This window comes from Ciona robusta, chromosome 9, assembly GCF_009617815.1.
Source record: "Ciona robusta chromosome 9, ASM961781v2".
NCBI classification, from domain to species: Eukaryota; Metazoa; Chordata; class Ascidiacea; order Phlebobranchia; family Cionidae; genus Ciona; species Ciona robusta.
In genome coordinates, this window is record NC_143243.1 from 4,310,810 (window position 1) to 4,338,302 (window position 27,493).

A 27,493-nucleotide genomic window follows, 5' to 3' on the forward strand; every position below is an offset into this window, starting at 1 on the left:
CAAGCTACCGGTAAATGCTCTACATTTGTTTATGCTACATATATGTGGAATCGGATCAGAGCATTTTACCTCAACTAAGACGGTGTAGGTATATAGGCTGAAGAAATGGAAATATGTTAAGTCGCAAAACATATTCGAAAGGCTGTCGAGTTGTGCTTTCAGTATCGTTGTTATTCTGTATTGTGTTGGTAATCTTAAAACCCCTTTCTTGGTCGAGAGCAAACACCAAGAATTAGATGTTTGTTTAGTTAGACATCAGAATGCGCGGACGGTTTTGCTTTCGTTCCCCAACGAGGTCGCGAATTATTTCGCCGATATATGCCACATATGTCACGATTGGAAATTCGCAATTGCATCTCAATTCATGTTATTTGATTGCACTGTCGTATATCGAGAGGTGGCAACGCAATCGCTATAAATGGAACAGAATGAACGCACTATTTTTATGATGGAAGTTGTTTTGTGATTGCGGTTGCACGATCAATAGAACCGACAGGCTATGTTTATGCGAACAAGACTAAATTCATTTAAAAGGAAAGTTTGTAAACAAAGGAAACCTTTTATTAGTAAGTTAAAAGGCTTGAAAAGTAATATGCGCAGGTTTTTGTGGAATTGTTGTGTTATAGCTTTGTTTGAGTTTTTTAAGGTTTACGTTGGGCCATTGAAAAGAGGTTGTTCTTTTTTTTTGTTTAATGTAGCGAGATTAAAACCAAGTTGCTGCGCGTCGAGAAAACGTAGTTGCTTCTTCCATATTTCATGGGCCGGCGAGTGTAAAAGGGACGATCTTTTGCCCTGAGCAGACTGACGAACCGTAGCGCTTTACACGCTGAAAATATCCTGAAAATGTACAACGTGAGTACAGGACGTCAGAAAACCTAAGAATTGCGTAACTCTTAAGCACGTGGCAATGAACGCAGAGCTGGTTTAAGTGGTTGTAAACTTGAGTGCCCTTTCGGGTGGTTCAATTCTACTTCCAATTAATTGTTTGTACGAGAGGTCAGGTTACATTGGATATTGCGGAGAAACAGGTCATTTAGTTGTAGACTCCAATACCCCCGGGAAGGCGGTGGAATCAAGCAATCTCTCTCGCAATCAATGCTTGGTAATTCCACTCGCAGTTACTTTCAGTCTATAAAATATCTCTTCGTTTGTGAGAACGCCTCATTTATAGTTAGCAACACGGGCGAGGCAGGTGCTGCGTTTGTTCTAATTAACAAATTGCTTGTTAGGGCCAGGAAAATTGTTCACTGGCCACGAACTGTTAATCCTCTCGGCTTATGTTCCGAGCTAGCAGCAGTCAACCGAGACCACAGAGTGCGGTTAAATGGCTCGAGTTAAATTTTAAAGCAGTCGGCTCATGTATTCTAATCGTAGCTACTTTTATGAGGCAGTAAAATTAGCGATGCGCGGACTTTAATTTAAAACAGGATTAAACAACAACTAAAGTAAATTTAAATCAAATGCATAGCACGCGTTTTATAAGATTGTAGGGTTAGAAATATGGACAGGGGAGATTTTTTGCCCCCGGTTAGTGTGCGCTTGTAGTATACGCTAAAATAACATATGGACAAACTGTTAGTTCCGGCAGTAAATCTTCCCATGGTTAGACGTTTATGGTCAAGCGCGCCGAGAGTCAAGTCTGCGATTTTAGTGCTATGGATTAATTATGAATGATAAAGAGTTGTCGTTGGAAAGTGAAAAGGTTAATCAGTTGCTCTTTGCGCTCTATGCAAACACAATGTGAGCCACAGTCGTTGTCTGTTTATCGCAACTCTCTGGTACATGCGTATATATAAATATATAGATATAGCAGGGTAGGGGAGACGGGATACCATTAGCACATAATATCCAAATATCTTGATCGTGTTTTAAACAATTAAAAACGGTCTAGGGGGGTCGTGAAGATACGATTTTATTATTCTTTGAATGTTCTTTGTTTACCACTAAATGTGACGATAATGAATAGGTGTCCCATCCTCCCCCCCCCCATACCCTATATAGATATAATGGTTCATGTTTTTATTGTCTGTTATCGTCCCATTTAGTAGTAAGCAACGTAAAAAAATTATTAAATTATATAACCCCATCCCCGCGAAAACAATTGTTGATTTTTAAAAACAGCATTATAAAATATGTGCTATTACATTATCCAATTTACACCGACCGATCATATACTACAACTATGATGCATAAAAAAAACGTTAGTAAAAATACTTTACTAAAATATTGTAACCGTTCCCTCACATTTAGTCGGTGACCAAACGTTTCTATCTGCGATTTGGACAGTTAGGAAAACGCATTAAAAACAAATTAAAATCTTTGGTTACTGTTTTAATTGAAACTTCATTGGATCTTAGCAAAGCTGCAATTATGAAGAATACGAACACCAACCCGCAAATGGAGGTACATACAATGTGGTATAGATATAAGTACATTTACACTAACCAATTGTATATATTTTGATCGGTATTACAAACCAATATTTGTTACATATATGTTGTTGCTGTCAAAGAATATTATACTTGACTTGTAAAAAGGGCTATTAGACTTTATATAATTTTGGAGTGTGGGTCGTCTCATTGTGATTGTACTTTGCGTGGACTGAACGACTCCTTGCAAATGCCGCTTAATGTGTTCCTTCATTTAAAAAACATATAAAGTAGGGTGGGGGGAGATGGGACTCCTTTTCATTCTATTTTCTCGTCGCATTTTGTAGTAAACAAGGAAAAGTCAAAGAATTATAAAACCGTATTCTCTCGACTCCAATAGACTGTTGTTAATTGTTTAAAACAAAACCAGAATATTTAAATCCTTGCTATATGCTTAAGGTGTTCCACTTTTCCCCACCCTATATGTCTTTTTCCTGTATTAAACAATCTTCCTACTTTTAGTTCAACGTTTTGCTTGAGTACAGTTGGAATTTTGGTGCGTTGCTTTATTTTTTAATTCTAGCATAAGTATTAGTTATGCGTAAAGTTGTAACATTGTTACAACTATTGGCATCCGCGTTTCTTACATTATAAGGTGATGATTGTTTACTCGTATTATTTGCAAGTATAAGCGTGTGTTATCTGCAATCTTCCTAAACACCAATTGCTATTATATAAAACACTGTTTTTCCCTGTTTAGCAGCTATGGTCTCCAGCGCCACCTATCAGTTTAGTTTGTAGTCAATGCATAGCCACAAAGCGGCGCTAACAAGCTGAGTTAAATTTTTCTTTGTTTTGTCATTTTAAAAGTTTAATATTTGTATTAAGGACTAGGTTTAAATGTCAGGACGTTACATTGTACCAGAAAGGGTATTTGGCGATATTGTTACGTAGGCCCTATAGATACATAAAATTTGTATAAATATATGTTTATGTGTAGGTAAATTTAGGCAAAATATATCCTATACCACGGGTCTGGCATTCATATACTACGAAATGTAAAATACTTTTTTGATAAGGTATAAGGAATGTATGCAGTCAAAAAATTAGGTTCTTGTCATGCTTGTAATTGCATTTAAGGCCTTTATGCAGTTCGTGTTTAATATAGAATGAAATATTAATGCAGTTTTTTTTAATTTTTCGCTTACGAGAAAGCTAGGACTGACGAGCTGCAAAACATTTAAAAATTTATGGAAATGAAATAAGTGCGGTTACTTCTGCTTTTTATGTCTGGCACCATCGTACACATACTTGGTGGGGACATCGCTCAATTATATATGATTTCAATTGTGTTATGTGTGGAGTAGTGTATGTGGAGTTACCGTATACGTTCAGCGTATCTTTCAGCATACCCCTGTCGCTTATAAAGGCAGATGACGCATTCACTGTTCAACAAATTGGCTCAAGTTTGCGGTTTATAATTAGATCATGCTGTAAACGAGAACAAAATGTTGGAAAGGGGGCGCCTTTCTCAGTAATACATTTTAGAGTGTTTACAGCACTTTATTGATTATTGATTGGACATATGGGGTTTGGGACATGGCAGATAGTCGTTAAACATGGTTGCGTATATGAGTAAAACTTGTGCAAAGCAAACCCCAACGGCGTAAATCGTTGGGGTTAACCTCTGTTCACGTGCGTGTTTTCTTGGCCACTCTTCGTAGTGTGCCTCACTGCCTCCGAAAATCAATTTTTAAGCGCTTTCTATTCTCGACTGCCGTCTAAGGTTTCTCCCATGGGAAGAAGCGCCGATTAGACAACGACGTTTGAATCCATTGAAAATTGAGCATAACGATAGGCAGAGGTGGAAGCATTCCGACTTTACCAAAGTGCAGACGTGCAGAGATTAAATGGACAGTTCAGCAGTAGTAAAGTAGCTTGTTAGATGTTTTCCAAACTTTTAATTGTTTAGGTTTAAAAGAGATATTCTGGTAAATTGTTTTGTTTGGGATCTTAAAACATGTCTTTGCCAAATACGGCGAGACCTCATCAAGGTTTGCCGCTAAGTACCTACCTAAAAGCACGAATTTGGTTTAAATTAAATCATTTTTAATTGCGCGAAATGTTACATCCGTGGCGATAATACGGTTGGTAAATAATCAGGTAAAAATTTGTACTACATAATAAAAATGGTGAATTTTCACATGTGAACGTCATTATGTTGAGACAGCAGTTAACCGGAAAGCAATAAAAGTAAATGAAAAAATCGAATCTTGAAGGGTCTTGTCAAAATCTGTCAGCCAGGGAGTTTATTTTTAATGAGTTTTACGGTAGATTTATAGAAGGAGTTTTGATGAAGTGGGTTGAACTGAGTTTGTTATGGCGAAAATACAATGCAGACGAAAGTCAGTCTCAGTATACCATCTATTAGGTCAGTGAAAATGTTGCCTATTATTTATCTTTGCGTGGCGGAGTAACGATAGTCGTTATAACACAGGTATTTTGTTTTGTACATCCCGTGCCCTTATTATACGAGTTATTTCGTATGTAACTTTGCGGGTAACAGTGAGTGGATTTATAGATTTTAAAAAATTATTTAAATTGAGATATTAAAGAAATTCAATTTAAAAAAATAAGAGGTTAAAGTCCCGAAAAGTTAAAATATAATTCGACCAACCAAAAAATTAATCGCTTTGTTTTCAAATTTTATAAGGAGCATATTTAATTATAACCCATCGAGCCGCATTCCTGTCGCATTCTATTTAATTATTCGGTAGCTCCTTGGTGGATTCAAACTACTTAAGTTGCAGGTTGTAAGTTAATAAAGCAAGTACAATATTTCAAGCAGGCCAATCAGCACTAGTGTAGTTCGCTTTACAAAGCCCAAAGCTTGTCATACAGTGATAGGCTTCATACAAAATTCCCTCGCGACCTAAATTATTGACCAACCGCAGCCAATACACGGCGGACGCTAATACGGTTTACATGACACTACAGTAAGGGACAGTTATTGTAGTGTAGAAATGACCATCTGTTTTTGAGGTCTTTAGCAAAAAGATATGAATACGAATACAACGGCGAAAGTATGTTGCAGTAGAAAATGGAAGTACACTGTACGTAAGCCAAATTGGAGTCTTTTTACAGTCTTACAATAGGACTGGGAACTGCAATTGGAAAATTGCCTATTATTTTAATAACTGGTTCACGTATAGTGTGGCTATACTGCAACATATACATTTGCTGTTCTTTTCGTATTTAATTATTTTTGCTATAAGACCTCAAAAAAACGATGGCCTTCTGTAAGACATCAAAAACAGATTGCCTATAATATTACTCAGTTGGAAAATTATGTTTAAATTTGCCGACGAATGTGTTTTATGTAGATTCACCAGTATAGTTGTATACACGTTATATAAGAATATAGGTTTAAACTGATAAATGTTATGAGTAAAGCGGCCATGGCAGCCACCTTTAACAGGGCGAGACGTTTTACTCTTGGCCCAAAACGACCGCCAGTTTTGAAAACAACTCCTATGCAAGGCAACGTGTTGGTAAGTATGACTGTTCAATGGCTGTATCAAAATATTTACAATTTTAGCCGCGTCAAATGTTTAAGCGTTAATTTCTCAAGTCATAGGCGCAGACAGGTGAAAGCTTGGTCATACGCTCGAATGGTTTTTTGAAAACAGAATCTTACTTAACTGTATACGATGTACGTAAATACTACGTGACCTCTGTTCCGTTTATTGAGCGCAAGTTTCTGTCCTTATTTTGTGTAATCGTTGTTGCCCTTTTCACTCCAAGCGTTTATTTTAACTCCATTAAGTATCGGGTGGGGAAGATGGGACACCTTTTCATTCTATTTTCTCGTCCCATTTGGTAGTAAACAAAGAACATTCAAAGAAATATAAAACCGTATCCTCACGACTCCTATTTAACGTTGTTAATTGTTTAAAAACATGATCCAGATCTTGGGATATTATGTACAAAAGGTGTCTCGTCCCCCTATACAATACATCACTGAAGTTTGTTATAGTTTTTAAACGGAAACGACTGAAATAGAAGTCGTATCTTGCATATGTGCTGTCATGTTTATACTAAAAATTACCAGAAAATTCGTATTTTATTTGCCAATATAATTGAATTTAACCTTGTGACTTCAGTAGGAAAAGTTTTAAATATCCTGAGAAATTGAGTAAATTTTCTCACCTTTAAACCAGCGGACAAATAATAGCATAACGGGTGGCCAGTAACATGAATTATTCATGTTGCTAATACACGCGGATAAACAGGCGTGTATAAGACGCTTATATTCTCGAGAAGAAATAATGTCCGTATTGTGTTTCGTTGTCCACCAAATTTGATAAATTAAATTAGATTGTCACTATGGACTTTCAAAATTTAATAAGTTAAAATTTTGGTCAATTTCATTTGAATAAAAGACTGATGGTGCCTTTTTATCTCATAGAATACAATTGGATGGATTTGATTTTGTTTGTTACGTATTTCATAGCACTTGTTCTGGGACACCTTTAGCACATAATATCCAAAATCCCTGACCGTGTTTTAAACAATTAACAGCGGTTTGTGGGAGTCGAAAGCATACGGTTTAATAATTCGTTGAATGTTCTTTGTTTACCAGCAAATGGGACAAGAAAATAGCACGATAGGTGTCCTATCTTCCCCCACCCTACTATAATAACATATTTTTTTTGCAATATTGAAAAATTCTTATTTGTATTTACCATATATTTTTATATACCGAGACACACATAAAAATAAGGATTTTCTAAAACAAAAAAATATAAACACCACAGGTAGGGTACACTTCACTATATAGTGCTGTGGGGGAAGATGGGACACCTTTGGCACATGATATTTAAATATATTTATCGTTTTTTAAGCAATTAACAACGGTACATGAAAGTCGTTAGGATACGGTTTTGTATTTCTTTAAATGTTCTTGGTTTGTACTCCCAAATGGGACGGAAAAATAGATGAAAAAGATGTGCCATCTTTCCCAACCCTACTTTACACATCAAAATACTTTGCTATTATTTTTTTAACAAGTGATCCGTTAAGTAATTCTACTTTTGTCAGCACCAAGTTAAGCCCTGCTTCACGTTAAAACAGGGTGTTTGACAAATAACACAAGTGCTAAGTAACTTGGCCCTGTCTTAGCTGTCATCATCGTGTTTCAAGCTACTACTCATAAATTATTGAAGCATATTATACTCAAACAATAGAACAAAATTTTAAAGACCTCGAAAGTGCCTGTGTTTAATTATGCAGACGTTTTTACTCGTAGACGGTAAAAAATTTCATAACAATAATTCCGCCAAGGGTTCAATGAAAGAATGAATGTAACTCATTAATCCTCGCGTGACGGGAATACGATGGTCTTTACAATACAGGTGTTCTATTTCACTGACCTCGTACCCGCTTACTATAGTTACCTCGTATGTATCTTGTGGGTATGTTTTTATGTGTGATTGACAACTTGGACAACCCATAAGTGACCACAAGGGGGGGTTATACTTGTCGGAATAAAAGACACTTCTGCAACAACAATGCCGTTAACTATAAAAATAGTGCAAATATTTTTGCTTTGTCATATATAGCATACCTATATCTTATCATTTCGTCCTACATTCAAATATCAAGTTATTGAATCTTCTAAAATTTATAATGGGTTTTCCTTCATTTTCTGTGTTCATTTATTTTAATTTGTGATAAAGTGTATAAGAACGCCCTGCAAGCCACGTATGGGGTACTGGTGTGAGACCGCAGACTACGTTTAAAAAGCTTTGCCATCGATTCTGCTTCTATCGATCTTAATGCAAATGCACTTTTGGAAAAGACGGAACTTTCAGCGGTACCACGTATCACGCAATTGCGAAATCATTTCTGACAAGCGTACGTTATATTGGCAGCGTACAGCCAATTTAGAAAGACATACCGTTCGCTCTGTTTCCGATATTAGATTTAAACGAGTTATCCGCTTCGCCATTATCAAGGCCGTATTTTGACATTATTACTAATTTTAATTTCAAGCAGTAATTCATTGGCTGCGCATTAATCAATTTGTAGAAGATTGGCACGTCAAAAGCTTTTTCAATAACATGATGCAACAACTGTAGCAAAGAACGCAATTTCACGCCAATAAAAACCTCATTAACTTTATGATTTAACCTCAGTGAATATAAGTACGAACATGTACATACGCGTGCTAGTGTTTTTGAATGCAAACATTTACCGTTCTCTAAAATGTTTTGCATTACCGGCCATGTTATTCCATTGCTCTTATATAGTAGGTAGTTATCCTACAAAATATATTTGTTACATTGTTCAGCACCAGCGTATGTATGGTAGGGAAAATAGGCCACCTATTTATTCTATTTTCTCGTCCCATTTGGTAGTAAACAAAGAACTTTCATATAATTATTCAACCGTATTCTTACAACTCCCATAGACCGTTGTTAATTGTTTAAAACACGATCAGAATATTTGGATATTATGTGCTAAAGATGTCCCGTCTTTTCCCACCCCACTATATGTATTTGCGGCCGGTAACTTTACAACTTGATACAGTGTATAGTAGGCTGGGAAAGATGGGACACCTTTTCGTTCTATTTCCTCGTCCCATTTGGTGATAAACAAAGAAAATTCAAAAAATTATAAAACCGTATCCTCCGACTCCCATGTTAATTGCTTAAAACATAATCGGAATATTTGGATATTATGTGCCAAGGGTGTCCTGTCTACTATATAGATATCTTGGAATTTCTGTAACAGATTACATGTTACGCATTGGTTATGCTAGATGCTTACTTCAAGCAAGTCTGGGATTTAAATGATAAATTGATGCCAAACCACTAAAAAGATCAAAGAATATTGAAAAATAATAAAAAAATGTTAATATTACTTCTTGAGACATAATAGACCATATGTAATAAAAGTGAATGTGTTTTGTGGAAAGATTCTTGGCTTGAATTGTAAACTGAAATTGCGTTTTAATGAAGTTTCAAAACCGATCTTGAATCACAAAAACAGACAATGTGAATGTAGTTTTAATTTTCTGTGTGGGAAATAAAAAAATTACGCAGGTACGTATTTGATACGTCTGAAAATTTTCAATTGAAATGAATTTAAACTATTTGTATACCTATAAAAATGATTGTTTGCCCTATGATAGAACTCCTAACATAAGTTTTCCAGGCCAAAACTGAACAGTAATTAAAAAGGGTCCAATTTCATGTTCATACATACGGCCCATAGTGGGTTTATTAAGCTTTGCTTATTACCACGGGCCAGTTGTTCCTTGGGCAAGCTATACTGAAGTAATAAGAAAGTGACACCATGGCATCGATCGAAACACATAATGTATTCGGATCCTTTACATCTTATCGAGTTTTAATCAAAGTCCATTAGAGGGAATGTCAGCAACCTTGAGATGGCAGAAAAAAACAAGATTGCTCTTTGACGTCACCACTGAGGGAAATATACTTGATATTGATTACCGCACGGTGGTGCTATAAAGTAGCATTTTAAACTAAACCATTATCGTACTTTAAAATGGACAGCTGATTGAAGAAGAGAGCAAAGCTAAATGAAGCTTTACTGCAACGCAAATTTAAACTAATTTCCAAACAAGAAATAATGTCCATTTAAACCACGCTTTGCAATAGCAGATTACCGTTTGTTTTATACCAGTTAGAGTTAACAACAAAACAGATTAATATTTTATATGTTTTATAGGGTTAAAGTTTAATAAAAGTAAGGAGTGTCACGCAATTTGTTGCTTTGTTGTTCATTACCAGCCTCTAACCCAGAGGTAATGGGTCCAAGGCTCGTCCCTGCTACCATTTTGGGCGTATGTGTTCTTGGGCAAGACACTTAACATCAATTGCTCCAACCCAGTGGTCACTAATGGGGTATCCAAATTATCAGCCATGCATAAAAAAGAAAAAAAATTCTCCCAAAATAATCACCTACCAAATAACATACTTGGTAACTCGTAAGCTGGCACGAGGTGTATGAAACAGTACGCTCGTGTTTAACGACTGTCGTTTTCCGGCCATGCGAGGATAAAGTAAGTTACATTTATTCGTTCCCGCAAAAAAGGTTTCATTTTATATAGTGTTGCTGTTTGGTAAAACCAGGGTCGTTGGGTTCATAAGTTCGTCATTGGCAGTGTATGCATTTTCGGCTACGATTCGATTTCAATTATTGATGAGGTTTCACTCGGCTGCTTATAATTAGATTGTGACGCCGTTGACACTGTTGTAGCTGAAAGTCTATTATTGACATGCATAAGCCGACTGTGTCAAAACAAAAATAAACACAAGTCAGATCTGTACCTGGAGTAAAACACCTGTTTTTATCAGCATATGCATACTTGAAGTAATTTTGGTTTCACCAGTATATTATACTGTAGGTTGGGGAAAGACGGGACACCTTTAACCTCTATTTTCTCGCCCCGTTTAGTAGTAAACAAAGAACATTCAAGAAATTATAAAACTATATGCCCATGACTCCCATTAACCGTTAGTAATCGTTTAAAATACGACCAGCTATGTGCTAAATGTGTCCCATCTTCCCCAACCCTACTATACGTTATCTTCCTTCACGGTTTCAAGCAAAAATTCATTTGGGTTAATTTATAACAGAATATAATGTGCACTATTTTCTGTTTCCATCTATGTATACGTACGTCATGACTAATATTTTAGTTAGTGTTTGTATGAGTGTATGTTATAAAAAATATGTGTATGTGTGGCTTTGGATTTTTTGCTTTTTTTTAAAATATACAACGTATTGCGACTCGTATGCGTGGTATCTATAAATATCTCCTTACCGGTTACAGTTTTTAATACTCATTCACGTGTATTATAGTAGGACAAAGGAAGACGGGACACCTTTAACACATAATATCCAAATATATCTTGATCGTTTTATACAATTAACAACGGTCTATGGGAGTCGTGAGAATACAGTTTTATAATTCTTTGAATGTTTTTTGTTTACTACCAAATAGAACGAGAAAATAGAATAAAAATGTGTCTCATCTTTCCCCACCCTACTGTATCACTTGGTATACATGCGCAAAACAGTACCCCACAAAAATAAATAATTTAACGTATTTATACCGTTTGTCATGTAGGCAAAATCTGATAACAAGCGAATAAAATATCACGAAAACGTTTTCAAGGCCCTATGTACCAAAACTATATAGGATACACATAACACATAGGCCCATGTTCGGACACAATAGTTCGTGCTCGGTTTCGTAAGATAAATAATTAATATCAACAGGCGAAGGCGGTGAAGACCAATGTAGGGACGAAATTGAGCAACGCTCGTAGGGGTGGTAACTTGATTAGCGTTAGGCGTTCAGAAAATAACATTAAAGTTTACGCACACTGAATAACGAGCTTTTGGAAATTTGATTTCCCAATGGAAGGGATCGTAGTGTAATTATCGCTGTTGGAAATATTAGACTTATATTACAGACGGGATATTGCGTGACGTTTTTATCAGCCGCGAATAACTAATTGCGCCAGTGGATGTTGAAAGAATGCAAACTGTAATGCACTCGAGTCTTGTCGCCATTTGCAGACACTATAGCGAGGTATACAGGTTGAGATAGTGACACTTATATCAGTAGAAAAAATATTTCAATTTGGTTACTTTAAAGTTTTATGTTAAGTCAAGTTGAAACATAGCGTTATCAATTATATAAAGAGAATTTTTTGATAACCCTAGAAAAATACATATACACAGTTAGTAGAATTTTAATTGAATTGTGTATATACAGTCACCACTATAGTTTACCAAAGAACTTTGCACCAGACATGCAGATAAAGAAGATCTTTATAGGGTTCATTGCGTTTAAATAAACGCTAACACCTATTTATACACAGGATAAAATCTTACATTAATTGGGCTTAAGCGGAAAAAATTGAAAAAATATTTACCTACAAAAAAAGTTACATATGAGTGGTAGCTCATGAGCGGGCGCAAGGTGAATGGAACAGAACACCCTTGTTATAACGAATGCCGTTGTCCGCAAGGATAAATGTGTTACATTCATTTAAACGTCGTGTAACAAGATTAATGGCGGTGTTATGGACACATTTTTTTCGTAAGCCACGAATATATTAGAGAGAGAGGAGAAAAGTAATCAATGTTGGGTGTCGCGAGAGTTCCACGCGAACATCCGTGGACTGGCAGGGGGCCGTGGTAATTATTTATACGTCGATGACTCCCAGGACGATCACGCGAGTGATCAGATGGCCATTGGCAGCTACTTTTTCGCAGTTTGTCGCATACGGAGCATGAGAGACAGGTCCATTTCTCAGTCTGTGGCTTTCTAAGAAGTTCTAAGAGACAGGGTTAACTAGAATATTATTCAGGGAAGTGAGTCTAATAAAATAATATTGATTCATAAAAAAGGAACGTTAGAAGTTTTATTCCAGTTTAGCCGTAAGCAAGGATGAAGTTATCTAATATAATGTACCGTACTTTGACAGTATAGTTCAATTTTGTGAATGAATAATAATAAATAATGTTTTAAATAATGGAAGGTGTAATTCTAGTAAAACTGTAAGCAGGGATATATAGTTATTTTAATATAATATACCGGCCGTGATGATTGTGGCTACAATACCTCATTTGTACACCGCTGCCACGCCTATTCTACCGCGCCATCTATCTAAGATATCTGCAAAAAGTACTGAGCAAAGACAGAGCCCCAAAAAATCTGCTGAGCGACCGAATCCTGCTGATGCAGGAGACGATAAGGTGATATTGGTGAAAAATATGTTGCGAAATTAACATATTAAAAATCGCAGATTCCAAGTATAAGACAGAGCTTTACACAACTGTTGACGCTGAATTATTGATAACGCGTGGCAAGATATAGGTGGATATAAATATAAAGTACATCACTGTTTTGTTTTTTTGGAATTATATAGCGAGTACAATGTGTTTGAAACGCAGAACGCCTGTGTTATATCTACTACCCTTGCCCGCCACGCCATGTCAGGATAAATAAACGTATTATTATTCATATATAAGAAGGTGGGGGAAAGATGGGACATTTTTCGTTATATAGTAGGGTGGGGGGAGATGGGACACCTTTTCATTCTATTTACTGGTCACATTTGGTATAACATAGAACATTCAAAGAATTATAAAACCATAACTTTACGGCTTCCATAGATCTTTGTTAATTGTTAAAAACAGGATCAGGATATTTAAATATTATGTGATAAAGGTGTCCCATCTTCCCCCAACCTACTATATTTTTGTCCCATTGGATTGTAAACAAGAAATTTCAAAGAACTATTAAACCTTCACTATACTTTCATAGACCGTTGTTAATTGTTTGAAAAAACTATCAGGTTATTTGGATACTTTGTGCTAAAGATGTCCCATCTTACCCCACAGTAGTATAAATCTTGTAAACCTTAAAAGTAGCATATTTTGGGGTTTCGTAAAATTCCAATGCTTGTTATGGTATACACGTTATCTGTCGGCTTGATCATGGAGGTGCATTGTGGTTGCTGTACAATATAGCTTTCTCACAAGCCAAGCGTGGTTACAGTTCGTATTCGGCAGAGAACGTTCTCCGATCGATTACATTAGCAGCAGTAATGGGCCGACTTTTCCGTAATTGCCGCTGCAGTCAATAAAACGCTCCGGAATTGGCAACTGGGTTGCATTTCAAGAATAAGCCGTTAAAATCGACCGTCGTCTTATACAGTAAACATTATACGGCGACTCTTAAAGGCTGAGCTGTGAAACCACAGGGAGTTTTAAAATTTTAATAAAATTTTACTGCATTTTATAAACTATTTCGAGAAACGAAAACTTCATTTATTATTTGTCGAGATATTATCAAAACATTTGTTGCCTCCTCTACAAAATCAATTAAGCAGTGTAGATTTTGGCGTCTTGGTATCAATACATTATTATAATTTATGTGCAGCTGAAAAAAATTTTTTTTTTCCCTACTAAACGTAAATATGCGAAATTGCCATAATACATGTTAATATAATGGTATCTAGATTGAAATCGATAAAGAAATCGAAAAATCGTTCGCTTTGGTATTTATCATTAAACTAACAAATAAAAAGCCCGAAACGAACGTACACAACTATATTATACAATGGGAGTAGGTTGAGGTAATAGTCCATATTTTCATTATTTTTCCATTTGGAGTAAACGAAGAATATTTTCAGAATTATGTAACCGTAACCTCACGACTCTTAAGTGTGTTTTAAATTGTTAAAAACTCGATTGAGAAATATGGGATACTATGTGCTAACGCTACCCATGTTACCCCACAATAATATACATTACATCCAAATCTACAAAAAAATTTTTCATAGGAAAACTATAAATGGATATATAGTAGTGCGGGGTAAAACGGGACACCTTGAGCACATGATATCCAAATGTCCTGGTCGTGTTTTAAATAATTAATAACGGTTTATTGAATTCGTGAGAATACAGTTTTATAATTCTTTCAATGTTCTTGGTTCACTACTAAATAGGATGAGAAAATAGAATAAAAAGAGTTTTCCATCTTTCCTCTTCCTGCTATATTAAGCAAAATATTCAGTTGTAATTTTTAATCTTTGATTCCATTTAGCTCAAAATCAAAGAAACAAAAATTTATTCGGATAATTTTTGTTTAGGAACTTGTTGGGAACAATCCAGAGCAGCGGAACTGGAAGGGAATGGCCATCGCGTTACTTGTTATTTTGGCCGTTTGTGGTTTCGTTATTCTCGCTGTCGTTCTTTTATCACCAGGTTCGTGAAAATGGTTTGACTCGTTCATTAATAATTTAGTTAATATTTCGCCACTGAGGCATGCTTATTTTAACTAGGTTCACCTGTGTATCAACCCAGCTGTAAGAGTGAATATGTTTTAGGCAACCAAAAAACTGAAATGGTTGCCAAACCTTTTGCAAACCCCAAGGCCCTAAGCGGCTTGGTTGGCGTTATTTTGGAGAATATCCAATAAAGCGCGTAACCAAAAGACGAACGCTAATCACCGCACTGTCCAACCATATTAAATAATTAATGCCCGTCAACTAACCAAGCTGCGTTGTTTTTTTCTCTAGAGGAAACTACGACGGTATACGCCAAAATACTTTTGGATGACGTGGTCAACGAAAAGTGGAAAACAGGCCTTGCAGCTGATACATCATGGATTGGACCGATACTGGTTTGGCGTGACCATTACGGTAACGTTATGAAAACAACTTCACACAACCTCCCGTCTCAACCGCTGATCAGAAACCAGACAATGGTAGGAGAACGTACCCAAGTATAATTTAAAATCTACTCGGTTGAGTGCTACGATATACGTAACAGAAAAAGACCGAGTCCAACGAATTGTAAACTGTAAGATATATAGCAGTGTGGGAAAAATGGGACACCTTTAGCACATAATATCTAAATATCCTCATCGTGTTTTGAACAATTAACAACGGTCTATTGGAGTCGTGGGATATAATTTTCCAATTCTTTGAATGTTTTTTTTGTTTACTAGTAAATGGGACGAGAGTAAAAGGTGTTCCATCTTCCCCCTCTTACTATATATTTCAGCTATAATGGTATTATTCGTCTCTTATTCCTTTAGAGTTTTATACAACGGGTATAGCGGCTGTGTCATCAGGGATAAACATACACTCCCATACACTTCTATTTATCATTATTTTAAACAATGCTGAAGCGTCATTCAGTATGCAATGCTTAACACTAACTAAACCAAACAACATTTACTTTTTTAAGGTACACTGTATGAAACCAATTGCGTTGTCATTCACATTTTCAGATGGATTATGGAATTAGTAGCTTTAAAGTGTCAGCAGATCTTAAATATGCTCTCCTTGCTTTTAACGAGAAGAAAATCTACTCGGCATCATATAATGCATCGTACTTTATATACAACATAGAAACGAGGTAATATTTAAATGTTGTATTGAACAATTTACTACCAACTTCTATAAATAGATAATGTTGCCTATAACGGCAGGTGTAACTGTACACGATTTGGCAACGTTGAAAGGGAAGGGCTAACCAAATTTTATGAGCATTCCAAAAACCGAAAAAATGCATTTTCCATAATTGTTTAGAAACCAGAAACGGTCAAACCTGGGTGACATTTTTCTTATGGCAAATCCTATGCATTATCACACAGCTATTTTTCTATTCCGAACAGTTTGATTTCACACGATGTTAGAGTATAGGTAGTTTGTTTTTTAAAACTTTGGTGGTACCTTTAGATCACAGCTAATCTTTTATATCTACATACAAATTTTAAATTTTCGTTTGGCATGCCCTTTAAATATTTGTTGTTCATTTTAATTTTTGGACAACTCAGGTCTCGTGAGCCACTTGTCCATGAGTCACGTGATGTGTTCCAGTTCGCTGGTTTCGGTCCCAACGCAAGCCAGATGATATACGTCATCGATGGTGACGTTTATTACAAGCCAAGCGTTGCTGGAGATGCAATACGACTCACTAGGGACGGAGTATACGGAGTCGTTATTAACGGATTGACCGATTGGCTTTACGAAGGTGCTATTATTGTTACGTATTGCTTAAAATACCCTTAAGGCGGCTGTGCACAGTATCTGGAATTCGTCCGTTTTGTTTGTTTTGTCCGGATTTCGCTGCCGCATGCGGAACTCGGTAATGGGTTTGCATATGACTTCGCAAGCAAATTCGCATGCCGGATACTGTGTACAGCCACCTTTACCCATGAAGTTACATGCATGGTAACGCGGCCACGAGGTGTAGGAAACAGAACACCCGTGTTGTAACGATATCTTTGCCCTGTCATAGGAAGATTCATAAGTCCCGTTCATTCATTAGACATATTTGTCTCTTTATGTATTTAACGTTACTCTAATTTAAATTTAAAATGTACTGAGCATGACTTGATGCACGAGTTGTTGCTATTATATATAATAGGGTGGGGGGAGATGGGCACCTTTTCCTTTTATTTACTCGTCTCATTTGGTAGTAAACAAAACACACACAAAGAATTATAAAACGTATTTTGGCTACTCACATCGACCGTTGTTAAGTAATTCAAACACAATCTGAAGATTTCAATATTTGAATATTTTGTGCTAAAAGTGCCCCATCTTACCCAACCGTAATAAATATAGAATGTCGTTGTACCAAACTAACGAAACTGTAAACATAGGATGTTTACAAAATTATCAAATCGCACTGTGAAAGCATCACTTTGTTAATTTTGGAATACACATTTAGGAAATATGGAATTCTATGTGCCAACCATAAATATTATCCCAACAGAATAGCTTCAACGCGCTTCCTTTTATTTAAAATACATATTACAACTAGTGGTAATTCGTTAAAATCGAAACACTTCCATCCAATATTGATCCATGCAATAACCTGATCCTTTGCTACATGTTTGATTTGACACAGAGGTTGCGCGCATATCTTATTTATAGGTATATGAAACAGAACACCCGCGGTATATAACGACTGCCATTTGCAGCGTGATAATAAAATAACTTCCTATCATTCATTAATTTTGCTCATTTCTGCTAAAAGTACTAAAACTTACACGTCACACGAGTGCGGTTTCCATATTCCGCCACCCATATTATTCGTACATTAATTTCGTTTTTTACAAGGTGTACTTTTACTTTTGAGCCAAATAATAAGATAAAAGTGTAAAAGACATCTGGCTTTTGTTTTTATTGCGGTCCTAAAGGACCGACGTTTCGTTTGACTTACTGTAAGACATCATCCAGTTTTGGCCTTAAGTGTCTTGTCCAAAAACATATATAATATAGAAATTCAAATGAAATCTTAACATTATTTCTGAATTTTCAGACGAGATTTTTGGCACAAACGTTGCCCATTGGTTTTCACCGAATGGTCGATACTTGGCTTACGCGAGGTTTGACGATACCAACGTTGCTGATGGTTACGTGACGTCATATACAAGCGACACGTCACAAATAGACCCTCCGACCACGCCCACCGCATCTTTTTACAAGAGTCCAAAAGTAAACCACTCTTCCGCATTTCCCAATTACAGGAAATAAAATATCGATTTTGGTAATTTAAAATCTTGTTACGCAGGCAGGGTCAACGAATCCTTCAGTTTCCGTTCATGTCGTAGATCTGGAATCTCGTGATCAAGTTGCTCTCTCCCCCCCTCTCGTGTCGAGGTAATTTTCGACTGGTTTGTGAACTATTTTGCCGATGTAACAAATATAATTATATAAACTTTTATTGGTCTGATCGATTACTGTAGTAAAGTTTAAAAAATAGGTAAAAAAAAGATTTGTTGACAAAACGACATTTGTTAAAGCAAGCCTGTATATTTAAATATTTATTTAATTATGACGTAACAGAGAATGGTTGCGGATGCTTCAATCTGTGACATGGACACGTGACAGTCAGTATTTGTTGGTCACGTGGTCCAACCGCACACAAACACTAAGTGTGACGCAACAATGCTATCCTACGTCAGCAACTTGCGTGGACGACGTACTCCAACTTCGTTCAAGAAATAACGGATGGATTCCGCAACTGGTATGTACGATTGCTGTGTATCAATGCAAACTTATATAGTAGGGTGGGGTAAGGTGGGACGTCTTAAGCACATAATATTTAAATATCCTGATCTTGTTTTAAACAATTAACAACGTCTTTTGAAGTCGTGAGGATACGATTTTATATTTTTTTTAATGTTCTTCGTTACTACCAAATACTACCAAATGAAAAAAAAGAAGAAAAAGAAAATAAATGAAAAGGTTTCCCATCTTCCCGCAGCCTTCTATAGGTGCCAGAAACGTAGGGTGGACAATAAAGAGGGCCATGTTTTCATTCTCTTTTCCTATTCTATTAGATAGTAAATAAAAAAATGGTTACAAACTTTTAAAAAATGTTCTTAATTGTTTAAAACATCAGGAAATATAGGATTTAGGTTCTAAATTGCAATTTTGTTACGAATACCCCTTTCTTTTATTTTCTGCTACAGAACCAACCCCACTTGACCTCCAGTGACCCCGGTGTGTTTTTCTCCATTGTCCCAAGTAACCACGGTGGGCGGGGCTCTTTTCGCCACCTAGCGATGATTAATTTTACTGCGGTAAGCAATCGTTCTACAACATTGTGTTACGATACATTATTGCATCAGCTTTATTTATTAAACATCTTCGCTTTGCGAGATAATTTAAGATATATAACAGAGTGGCCTGCTTCATATAGGGGTGATCATTTATACTAACAAATTATGTCTGACAATTTTTACTTATATACCTCCTCGTTACCATTTATAGCTGGTTATAATTTGACATATGAGTGACAAAAGTGTAGAAACTACTGGGTTGAAACAACTTTACTCAAATACACGCACATAATGGTAGCAACATTAAAATTCTAATGAAAGCCGATGTCCACATAGCTTTTCTACATCATAAGTTCATACCAGTTACGACTTATCCAACCCAGAATCAAAGAAACACCGAGTAGTCCAACTGCCGCCTTTGTGTCTTAAAGCAAAGCGGTGACTTTGGCAAGGATTTAAACGAAGTTTTTAATTTTATTTGCGTTTTCCTTTTCTGCTAATTTATGAATAACATGTGTTTTTTACACTTTTTAACCTTTAAATTTGTTGCTAGGTCCAAGTTTTTCTGTAATTTACCGAAAAGCTTGCTTTTTCCCTATACCTACTGTGTTAGTTTGGACACAAATTGGCGTTCAATTTATCTTTTACCTAACAATGTGTTGGTCTACTACTCTACTCGGTATTTCCATGACTCTGATCCAACCTAGCTGTTTAATTGAACTTACAGAAACCTGCCGAACGTACTTTCCTTACCGATGGCTCATGGGAAGTCACGAAGATTTTGTTTCACGACGATGAAACTAAAAGCGTCTACTACATCAGCAACGAGCAACAACCCGGCCAACGTCACCTCTACGTCATCGGTACGTCACCAGGGTCACAGAGACGATGTCTAACATGTGATCCTAGCAATGATGTTACCATGATGAGCGGTGCAAGGCAAATACCTCGTAAAGTAAAGGGTCATCAATGTCTTTACTTCGATGCTGAGTTTGGATCGTCAGCAGATTGGTTTCTACTTAATTGCTTAGGTCGGTATACTTGTTTTTTTTGCTGATATTGCTTCTCAAGTCTTAGCGCATTCCTTATAATTTGATGTTGCTGCCGTATATGAAGTGTACAACCGAGATTGAGACGCTTCACACTTTAACACCAATTACGCCAAACCAAATAATGGGTGAATTGTCTGCCATATGCGCCTAAAAAGTCTAAAAACACAGACCCGCGAAGTTACACACTCGGTAACTTCTTACTACGGACACAAGATATAACCATATTCGCTGCGCATTCTGAGAAATTTCGTCACTTCAGATATTATGGTTTTTCTTCACATCGTACAATCTTCACGAATTAAGATAAACGCATTTTAGCTCCTACACGTTCTCCTATATATAGGATGGGTGGAAATGGGACGCTTTTTCATTGTATTTTCTCGTCCCATTTGATAGTAAGCAGAACATTAAAATAATTATGAAGCCGTACCCTCACGACTCCCACAGACCGTTGTTAAATGTTTAAAAAAAGATCAGGATATTTGGATATTATGTGCAAAAAGTATCCTGTCTTCTCCCACCCTACTATGTTTCTCTGTTTAATGTAACTGTAAAACGCTCTTTTACCCGCTTTAAACGTGTACATTATTTTCAGGACCCGGTGTACCGTACAGTTCATTTGGTATCTTAAACAGTGCAAGCAGCAGAACCGGTGTAGATGATTTCTATGATGATGTCCCGGATGTGGACGTTGCAATGGACGAACCACGGGATGGACTTGTCGTCAAACTTTTAGAAACTTTTTCACCATATGTGATCAATTACTCCAGCGTGTTGGTGTCAATGTACAGATATGAGACCGCAACAGTGCTTGGCCGACGTAAGTCACTACTGTTTAGGTTATATACTGTGGGACATTATATATTGGCATTGCTTTTATATTAAACGTAAATAGCTCGCTGTTTGTCTGGTATATAGGTGTAGCGACCACGCTTAATTTTTTTAACTAAATATACCTTTTTTATCGTAAATACGTTTTAATGAGGTATCGTCCAGCGCCGTGGTAAAGTGGTCAGTGCGCCTGCCTGTAACTCACAGGTAATGATGGGTTCGAGGCTCGACGCTGCCACCATTGTGGGCGTATGTGTCATTGGGCAAGACACTTAACGACAATCCCTCCAACCCAGTGGTCACTGATGGGTTGTCCAAATTATCACCCATACATAAAAAAATGACTGTCGTTTTTCGGCCACGCGGAATAAAAATTAAGTTACTTTCATTCAATATATCTTTTTTTGCTTAAACTACTCTTTATTTTTTTCACGCGTAATTAAACAGACACATAACAATTATTATAAGTAGTAATATATGTTTGGTTAGCAAACTAAGTTATAGACTTCTTTTTTTTAGAAATCCCATTAAAAATACTACTACCACACGGATATCAACTTACCAAGCGACCCATCGTTTTCCACATGTAAGTTTACTACGTATATAGAAGTTGGGGAAGATGGGACAACTTTTCTTTTTCGTCCCATTTGGTCGAAAGCAAAGAACATTTAAAGAATTATATAACCATATCCTTACGACTCTCATAGACCGTTAGTAATTGTTTAAACCACGAGCTTGAGGTGTCCCATCTTACCCCACAGTACTTTATGTCTTATGTGTATATATCATGCTAAAAGAAATAATGCAACGTGGTGGTCAGTTATATACTTATGCTAATCTCTGTCTTCTTTGGCCTCTCTGACCCAAATCTACAGTTCCATGGCGTGTCACGCTGCAAAACCCCACTCATATATAATAAAAAATATCCATCATCTGTGTAGAGCATTAAACCTGGTATCATGAGTCCTTACCGCATATATAGTACAGATCACATTGCCATGGGACCTCTCGCTTACACAGAATGGAACATTTGTCTTCCATCAAAGCGTTATTACATACGTCTTCACGTAACGCTTTCAAATCCACAGAGGAGAGATCGGGGAGCAAAACGCTGACTTTAGATTCAGAATGGATTTCGCAGAGTACATGGTATCACGTGACAGTGTCATCTACGTATTCGCTGACATCCGGGGTTCTGGTAACCGTGGCAACAAGCTCGTACAGTCGGTTGCTGGGCAACCAGGTACAAGAGAGGTTGAAGACTTAAAAGAACTTGTATGGTATGCTGATGTTGTACTGAATGTAATGGAGAATTGTAACTTATCTATCCTCGCGTGGCTGCGGAACGGCAGTCGTTATATCACACGGGTGTTCTGTTTTACACACCTTATGTCCGCTTATACATTACCGTATATGTAATTTATTGGAAGATTGTGACTTATTTAATCTAACGTGGCGGGGTATAACGACAGTCTTTAAACACAGGTGTTATGTTTCATGTACCTCTGCCAGCTTACGAGTTATGTAACTTTTTGGGTGAATGAATAAACGTAAGCAAAACTCAAGGACTGAGGCAACGGCTGTAATTGTGTTTAGCCGCCACGTTTTTATATTCAACTTTTGCTCAAATATAGTACTTACCCCAGGCGTGTTTTCATATCTTTCGTTTTGCTGCTAATTTCCTTCTCTTCGCTGTTTTAACTAATCTAATACTTTTTACTATTTTTTTTAAAGAGATAAATTAATTTATGTTATTTTTTTACAGGTACATGGATAGGAAATGGGGAGTCGTAACGTCAAACGTTGGGCTTGTGGGAACCGGATACGGTGGATATGTCGTGCTAAGGGCGCTCGCTGACCAAGCTGGACTATTCAGCTGCGGTGTCGCAATTTCTCCCATAGTGGATTGGAAACTTGCTTGTAAGTTAAGCTTAACTGGGTATATAGTAGGATGGGGAAGATGGGACACCTTTTCGTTCTATTTATCGTACCATTTGGTAGTAAACAAAGAACATTCAAAGAATTTTAAAGCCGTATCTTCATGACTCTCATAGACCATTGTTAAATACTTAAAACACGATCAGGATATTTAGATATTATGTGCTAATGGTGTCCCATGCATCTTACCTCACAGTACCATATAGAGTTTAACGAGTTATGAGTAACTGAACAAGGAAAGCTATCTTCTTTATAACACGGGTAGTTTGTTTCATACACCTCGTGTTCGCTTACGAGTCATGCACCTCGTATGAAAATTTGATTACTGTTTTTCTGGTTTTTGCTTATTACATTGCTAAAAATTTTAACAAATAGTGGTTTAACTAAGTTTGAACAATGACCGTTATACACACCCAAGTCACATATACCCATAATGAAGGCAGCATCGAGTTTACATGGTGGTTTTATTTTGACTACTTGGATAACCCATTAGTGTCCACTTATAAGTTGGAGCAATCTTCGTAAAGTGTCTTGCCCTATGACCAAACACTAATGGTGGCAGCACTAAGCATCCATGTGAAAAAAAAACAATATTTGAATTTTTACACAAGACACGGCTGCCATTTATAACTTACGTCTTACATTCATTCGTTCATTCATTCATTTGTTTCAGCGTCTGTACGAGCAGAAAAAGTGCTTGGTCTTCCACAGAGCAACCCGCTTGCTTATGAAAGCAGTAACATGTTGAAACGTGCAAACTTGTTAGCTAACTCGCATCTACTCATATTCCAAGGCATGCAAGACCGTAAGTACAGTTTTGAATTAGATATGCTTTAAACAACACGTTAAAATAGGTTTCTAGTTTGACACGGTGTAGTATAGGACCATACCCCGACAAGTATAATTTCAACTGTAGCATTTAATTGTACGAGCTGTATAGATACGTTTTGCTTATCGTGTATAAAATGCAATGGAAAAACATGTTTCATTTGCAAACCTCAAAACATACGGATCTATATTTTTACGTTCTATTTGCAGGAATCATACACCCGCAGCATAGCATTGCGTTAAACCAAGCAGCTATTGACGACGGTCTTTTACTATCCAACATTCAAACTGTGTACTACCCTGATCAGGACCATGCTCTAACCAATAAGTTTTCAAAGCGGCACATGTTTCAAAATGCGAGAAACTTTTTACAGAAATGCGTTAACGGGGGCATACAGTCGTCTGTCCCAGTGACAATATGAACTCAACATTTGAGTCGTTCTAACACTACATTGTAAAACATGGATATTTCAGCACTAAGTAAAGCGAGCGCTTCACTTTGGTTGTGAAATTTGCACGTTCTTAAAGTTGGCAGGTTATACACAATTAATGACCGACATTTGCTGTTTATTTCGTGCAATATGTTTTTAATGCCCTTTTTTGTACATTATCTGTTTTCTTTCGTCATTTTTTGTTGCACAAAATATCGGTGCAGATTTTTTCTTCCCGAAACTGAATAAATTTTCATGTACGACAGCGTATACGACTATAATTAAACATGACGTTTATAATACTTGCCATTCGCCCCGCGGATAATGAGATAAACTGTCCTAATAAAAAGTGTCTCTAGAAAAAAATGTATCAAAACATGGTCAATGCAAAACATTGACAAACACGAATAAAACATGGACAAGACATGGACAAAGCATGGGTCATAACATGGACGCAAGACATACAAAAAAATACGGACGACAAGTAAACAAACTATGGACAACACATGGACAAAACTTGAACAAAACATGGACAAACCACCTTCAAATAAACTTATAATTACACCGGGCATACGCGCACGACCTTTTCTAACTAGAAACGCACAGATAGTGCAGTTTGTAAGCTATATTTTCACTTGTACAAATTAACCGTGTTATTTATAATTCTACTTGAATGAGGTGAGAATCATTCTGTTTGAATAAGGTATGTAGAGTATGTTGAATTAATAGTCATGTCCACTGTTGAAATCTATACACGTTCAAATAGGATCAACAATATACTCAGATACATTCGAGTCGTGTCCAACACAGACCAAACTGGTCGAGTCGTTCTTATAATCGATGGTGGATACTTCAAAAAGAAAGTTGGAATTAGACCCTACGAGACTTAGGGCACCGTTTCATCTACTATACACCAGGAGACTCGCACGCCGTAACAAATTGAGGCAGAGCAACTCCCGAGTGACACCTAGTGTGGGCATTCTACCTTAATCGGTCAAACTAACCCTATCAATCTGATTGCTTCATTTTTACTGAGACAAAAGTGAAAATAAGTCACTGAGAATATAATGTCTCACTTGGTTTATTTTTTGTTTTATTTAAACATGTTTTTATGCAAGTACTTTATACTACTTGTATTTTTATTCCAAATTTGTAACACGGATTGATCAGAAATTTCTGGTTGCACATATTCTATTTCTTTGGTTGGTAACTGAAAAGAAATGAAAAAAATATTTTTTTTATGCAAAAACAAACTATTTTTTTTTAATTTTTATTATATTTTTACAACTAATCTAATTGGGGGAAGACTGTACACCTTTAGCACATAATATCCAAATAATCTGATCGTGTTTTAAACAAATAAAGACACTATGTGGGAGTCGTAAAGATACAGTTTTATAATTTTTTTAACATTCTTTGTTTACTACTAAATGAGTTGAGAAAATAGAAGAAAAAGGTGTCCCATCTTCCCCCACCCTAATATTTTAAATTTCAGACATTCTTTGAGAATGTTATTTAATTTTATATTGCGCCGGCAAGCACTATTAGTATTTCTTCACAAATACTTTCACATACACATATTCTATTATTCATGTATACAAGGTAGTAATAACAAGTTTACTTTTGGTTGTTCGGGTTTAATTGATTTCCATGATTATCCCGATCTGCTTTGGTTCCATCTCCTCCGTATCCAGGTTGATGCCCTTGGTGTCTGTTTATTAATATTGGCTATTAATAGAAATACAGAATGTAAATGGCTATATGTAGAAGGTTGCTGGAGGACGGTCCATGTTTTCATTTTTTATCGCCCCCATTTGGTAGTAAACAAAGAATATTTACAGAATTGTATAATCATATATACTTACAACTCTGAAAAGGAGCGTTACAATCAAAGATTGGTTTTAATCTCTTTGGTTATATTTAAATATACGATTTGGAAATATGGGATATTATGTGCTAACGATATCCATCTTGCCCCACAGAAATATATTTAGACTGACCTATCGTTGTTTGGGTTGCATTGGTTAGACTTGTTGTCGTTGTTCGCTTTGCCTTGACGTTCCATTGCTTAACGATGTCTCTTTATAACTTACGGAAAATTTCACTTTAAAATTATTTCTGCAAGAAAAATCCGAGCCAAATAATTCAGATCGCATATAAAATATAAGTTATATATGCAATAAGTTACTTGCACACTTAGCATTACCATGACTCATTATATTCAGTAGGCCATGGCATTGCTCATATTAACATTAAGTTTAATCTGTGCACCTGCTTAAAGTTAATTGCTCCTTTTATAGTTTTAGTTTGATCAGAGTAATTTTCCACTCGGTCGAAAACTTTTCCATAGCCATAAGATGTCATTACGTCATAACTCGCGTCATAAAATATACGAAAATCAGCTAAAAGGGAATCCCCCCTGTTGAAAACTAGTTTCCAATTATAATGAATGTTATTTCACCATCGAGATCGTATTTCCTTTTGTTTTAAATCAATAACGCAATGCTAAACCTAACACCAAGTAAATTGTCACAACTTACGACATCGAGCGTAATACTCCTTTGTGTATAAACATTGCATGGATATTGTGGTGCAATCATGATTAATTAACTGGGGTAGGATGGGACATATTTATATTGTTTTGTCCCGTGATATTTTGCAATACACAAAAAATATTTACAGATTTATTTAATCGTGTTTTCGAGACTCTAAAATAGCGCTGTTTAAAACAGAATCAGACAATATGGGATTTAGGTGCTAACAATTTACATCTTACCCCCCCCCCCAAACAGATCGCATTTAGAGATGCTTAATTTTATTTTAGGCGTACTTTCCAGATAAGCCTATTACCCCATCCTAAAAAAGCCAATATATCGCTTGAAGCAATATAACTTGCACTGCGCCCGA

General features: G+C 36.4%; 1 protein-coding gene and 1 long non-coding RNA gene across 5 annotated transcripts in view; one reads left to right on the forward strand and one right to left on the reverse strand.

Annotated features, from left to right (window-relative positions):
* Window positions 1-24,854, forward strand: part of LOC149731145 (inactive dipeptidyl peptidase 10-like) — a 31,772-nt gene extending 6,918 nt beyond the window's left edge. Inside the window, exons 3-18 of one of the 4 annotated variants that reach the window (XM_089884970.1) lie at window positions 2,251-2,403; window positions 15,074-15,188; window positions 15,503-15,690; window positions 16,219-16,346; window positions 16,768-16,964; window positions 18,261-18,436; window positions 18,513-18,601; window positions 18,788-18,968; window positions 19,417-19,527; window positions 20,234-20,537; window positions 21,154-21,378; window positions 21,909-21,975; window positions 22,478-22,669; window positions 23,155-23,309; window positions 24,001-24,132; window positions 24,366-24,854. In XM_089884970.1, the coding sequence (XP_089741096.1) occupies window positions 2,251-2,403; window positions 15,074-15,188; window positions 15,503-15,690; window positions 16,219-16,346; window positions 16,768-16,964; window positions 18,261-18,436; window positions 18,513-18,601; window positions 18,788-18,968; window positions 19,417-19,527; window positions 20,234-20,537; window positions 21,154-21,378; window positions 21,909-21,975; window positions 22,478-22,669; window positions 23,155-23,309; window positions 24,001-24,132; window positions 24,366-24,577 (2,625 nt within the window). In that variant the 3' untranslated portion in view covers window positions 24,578-24,854. Of the gene's footprint in view, window positions 1-2,250; window positions 2,404-5,738; window positions 5,921-12,935; window positions 13,173-15,073; window positions 15,189-15,502; window positions 15,691-16,218; window positions 16,347-16,767; window positions 16,965-18,260; window positions 18,437-18,512; window positions 18,602-18,787; window positions 18,969-19,416; window positions 19,528-20,233; window positions 20,538-21,153; window positions 21,379-21,908; window positions 21,976-22,477; window positions 22,670-23,154; window positions 23,310-24,000; window positions 24,133-24,365 lie in introns of those variants that run through there. The other 3 variants (XM_089884972.1, XM_089884971.1, XM_089884973.1) reach the window with 3 other exon arrangements.
* Window positions 24,855-25,649: 795 nt separating this feature from the next.
* On the reverse strand, window positions 25,650-26,837 carry LOC149731146 (uncharacterized). The gene is made up of 3 exons (XR_016385712.1): window positions 26,587-26,837; window positions 26,208-26,297; window positions 25,650-25,796 (listed from the first exon to the last, which is right to left on the reverse strand). It is a non-coding gene; the product is annotated as an uncharacterized LOC149731146 (long non-coding RNA).
* Window positions 26,838-27,493: the final 656 nt, after the last annotated feature.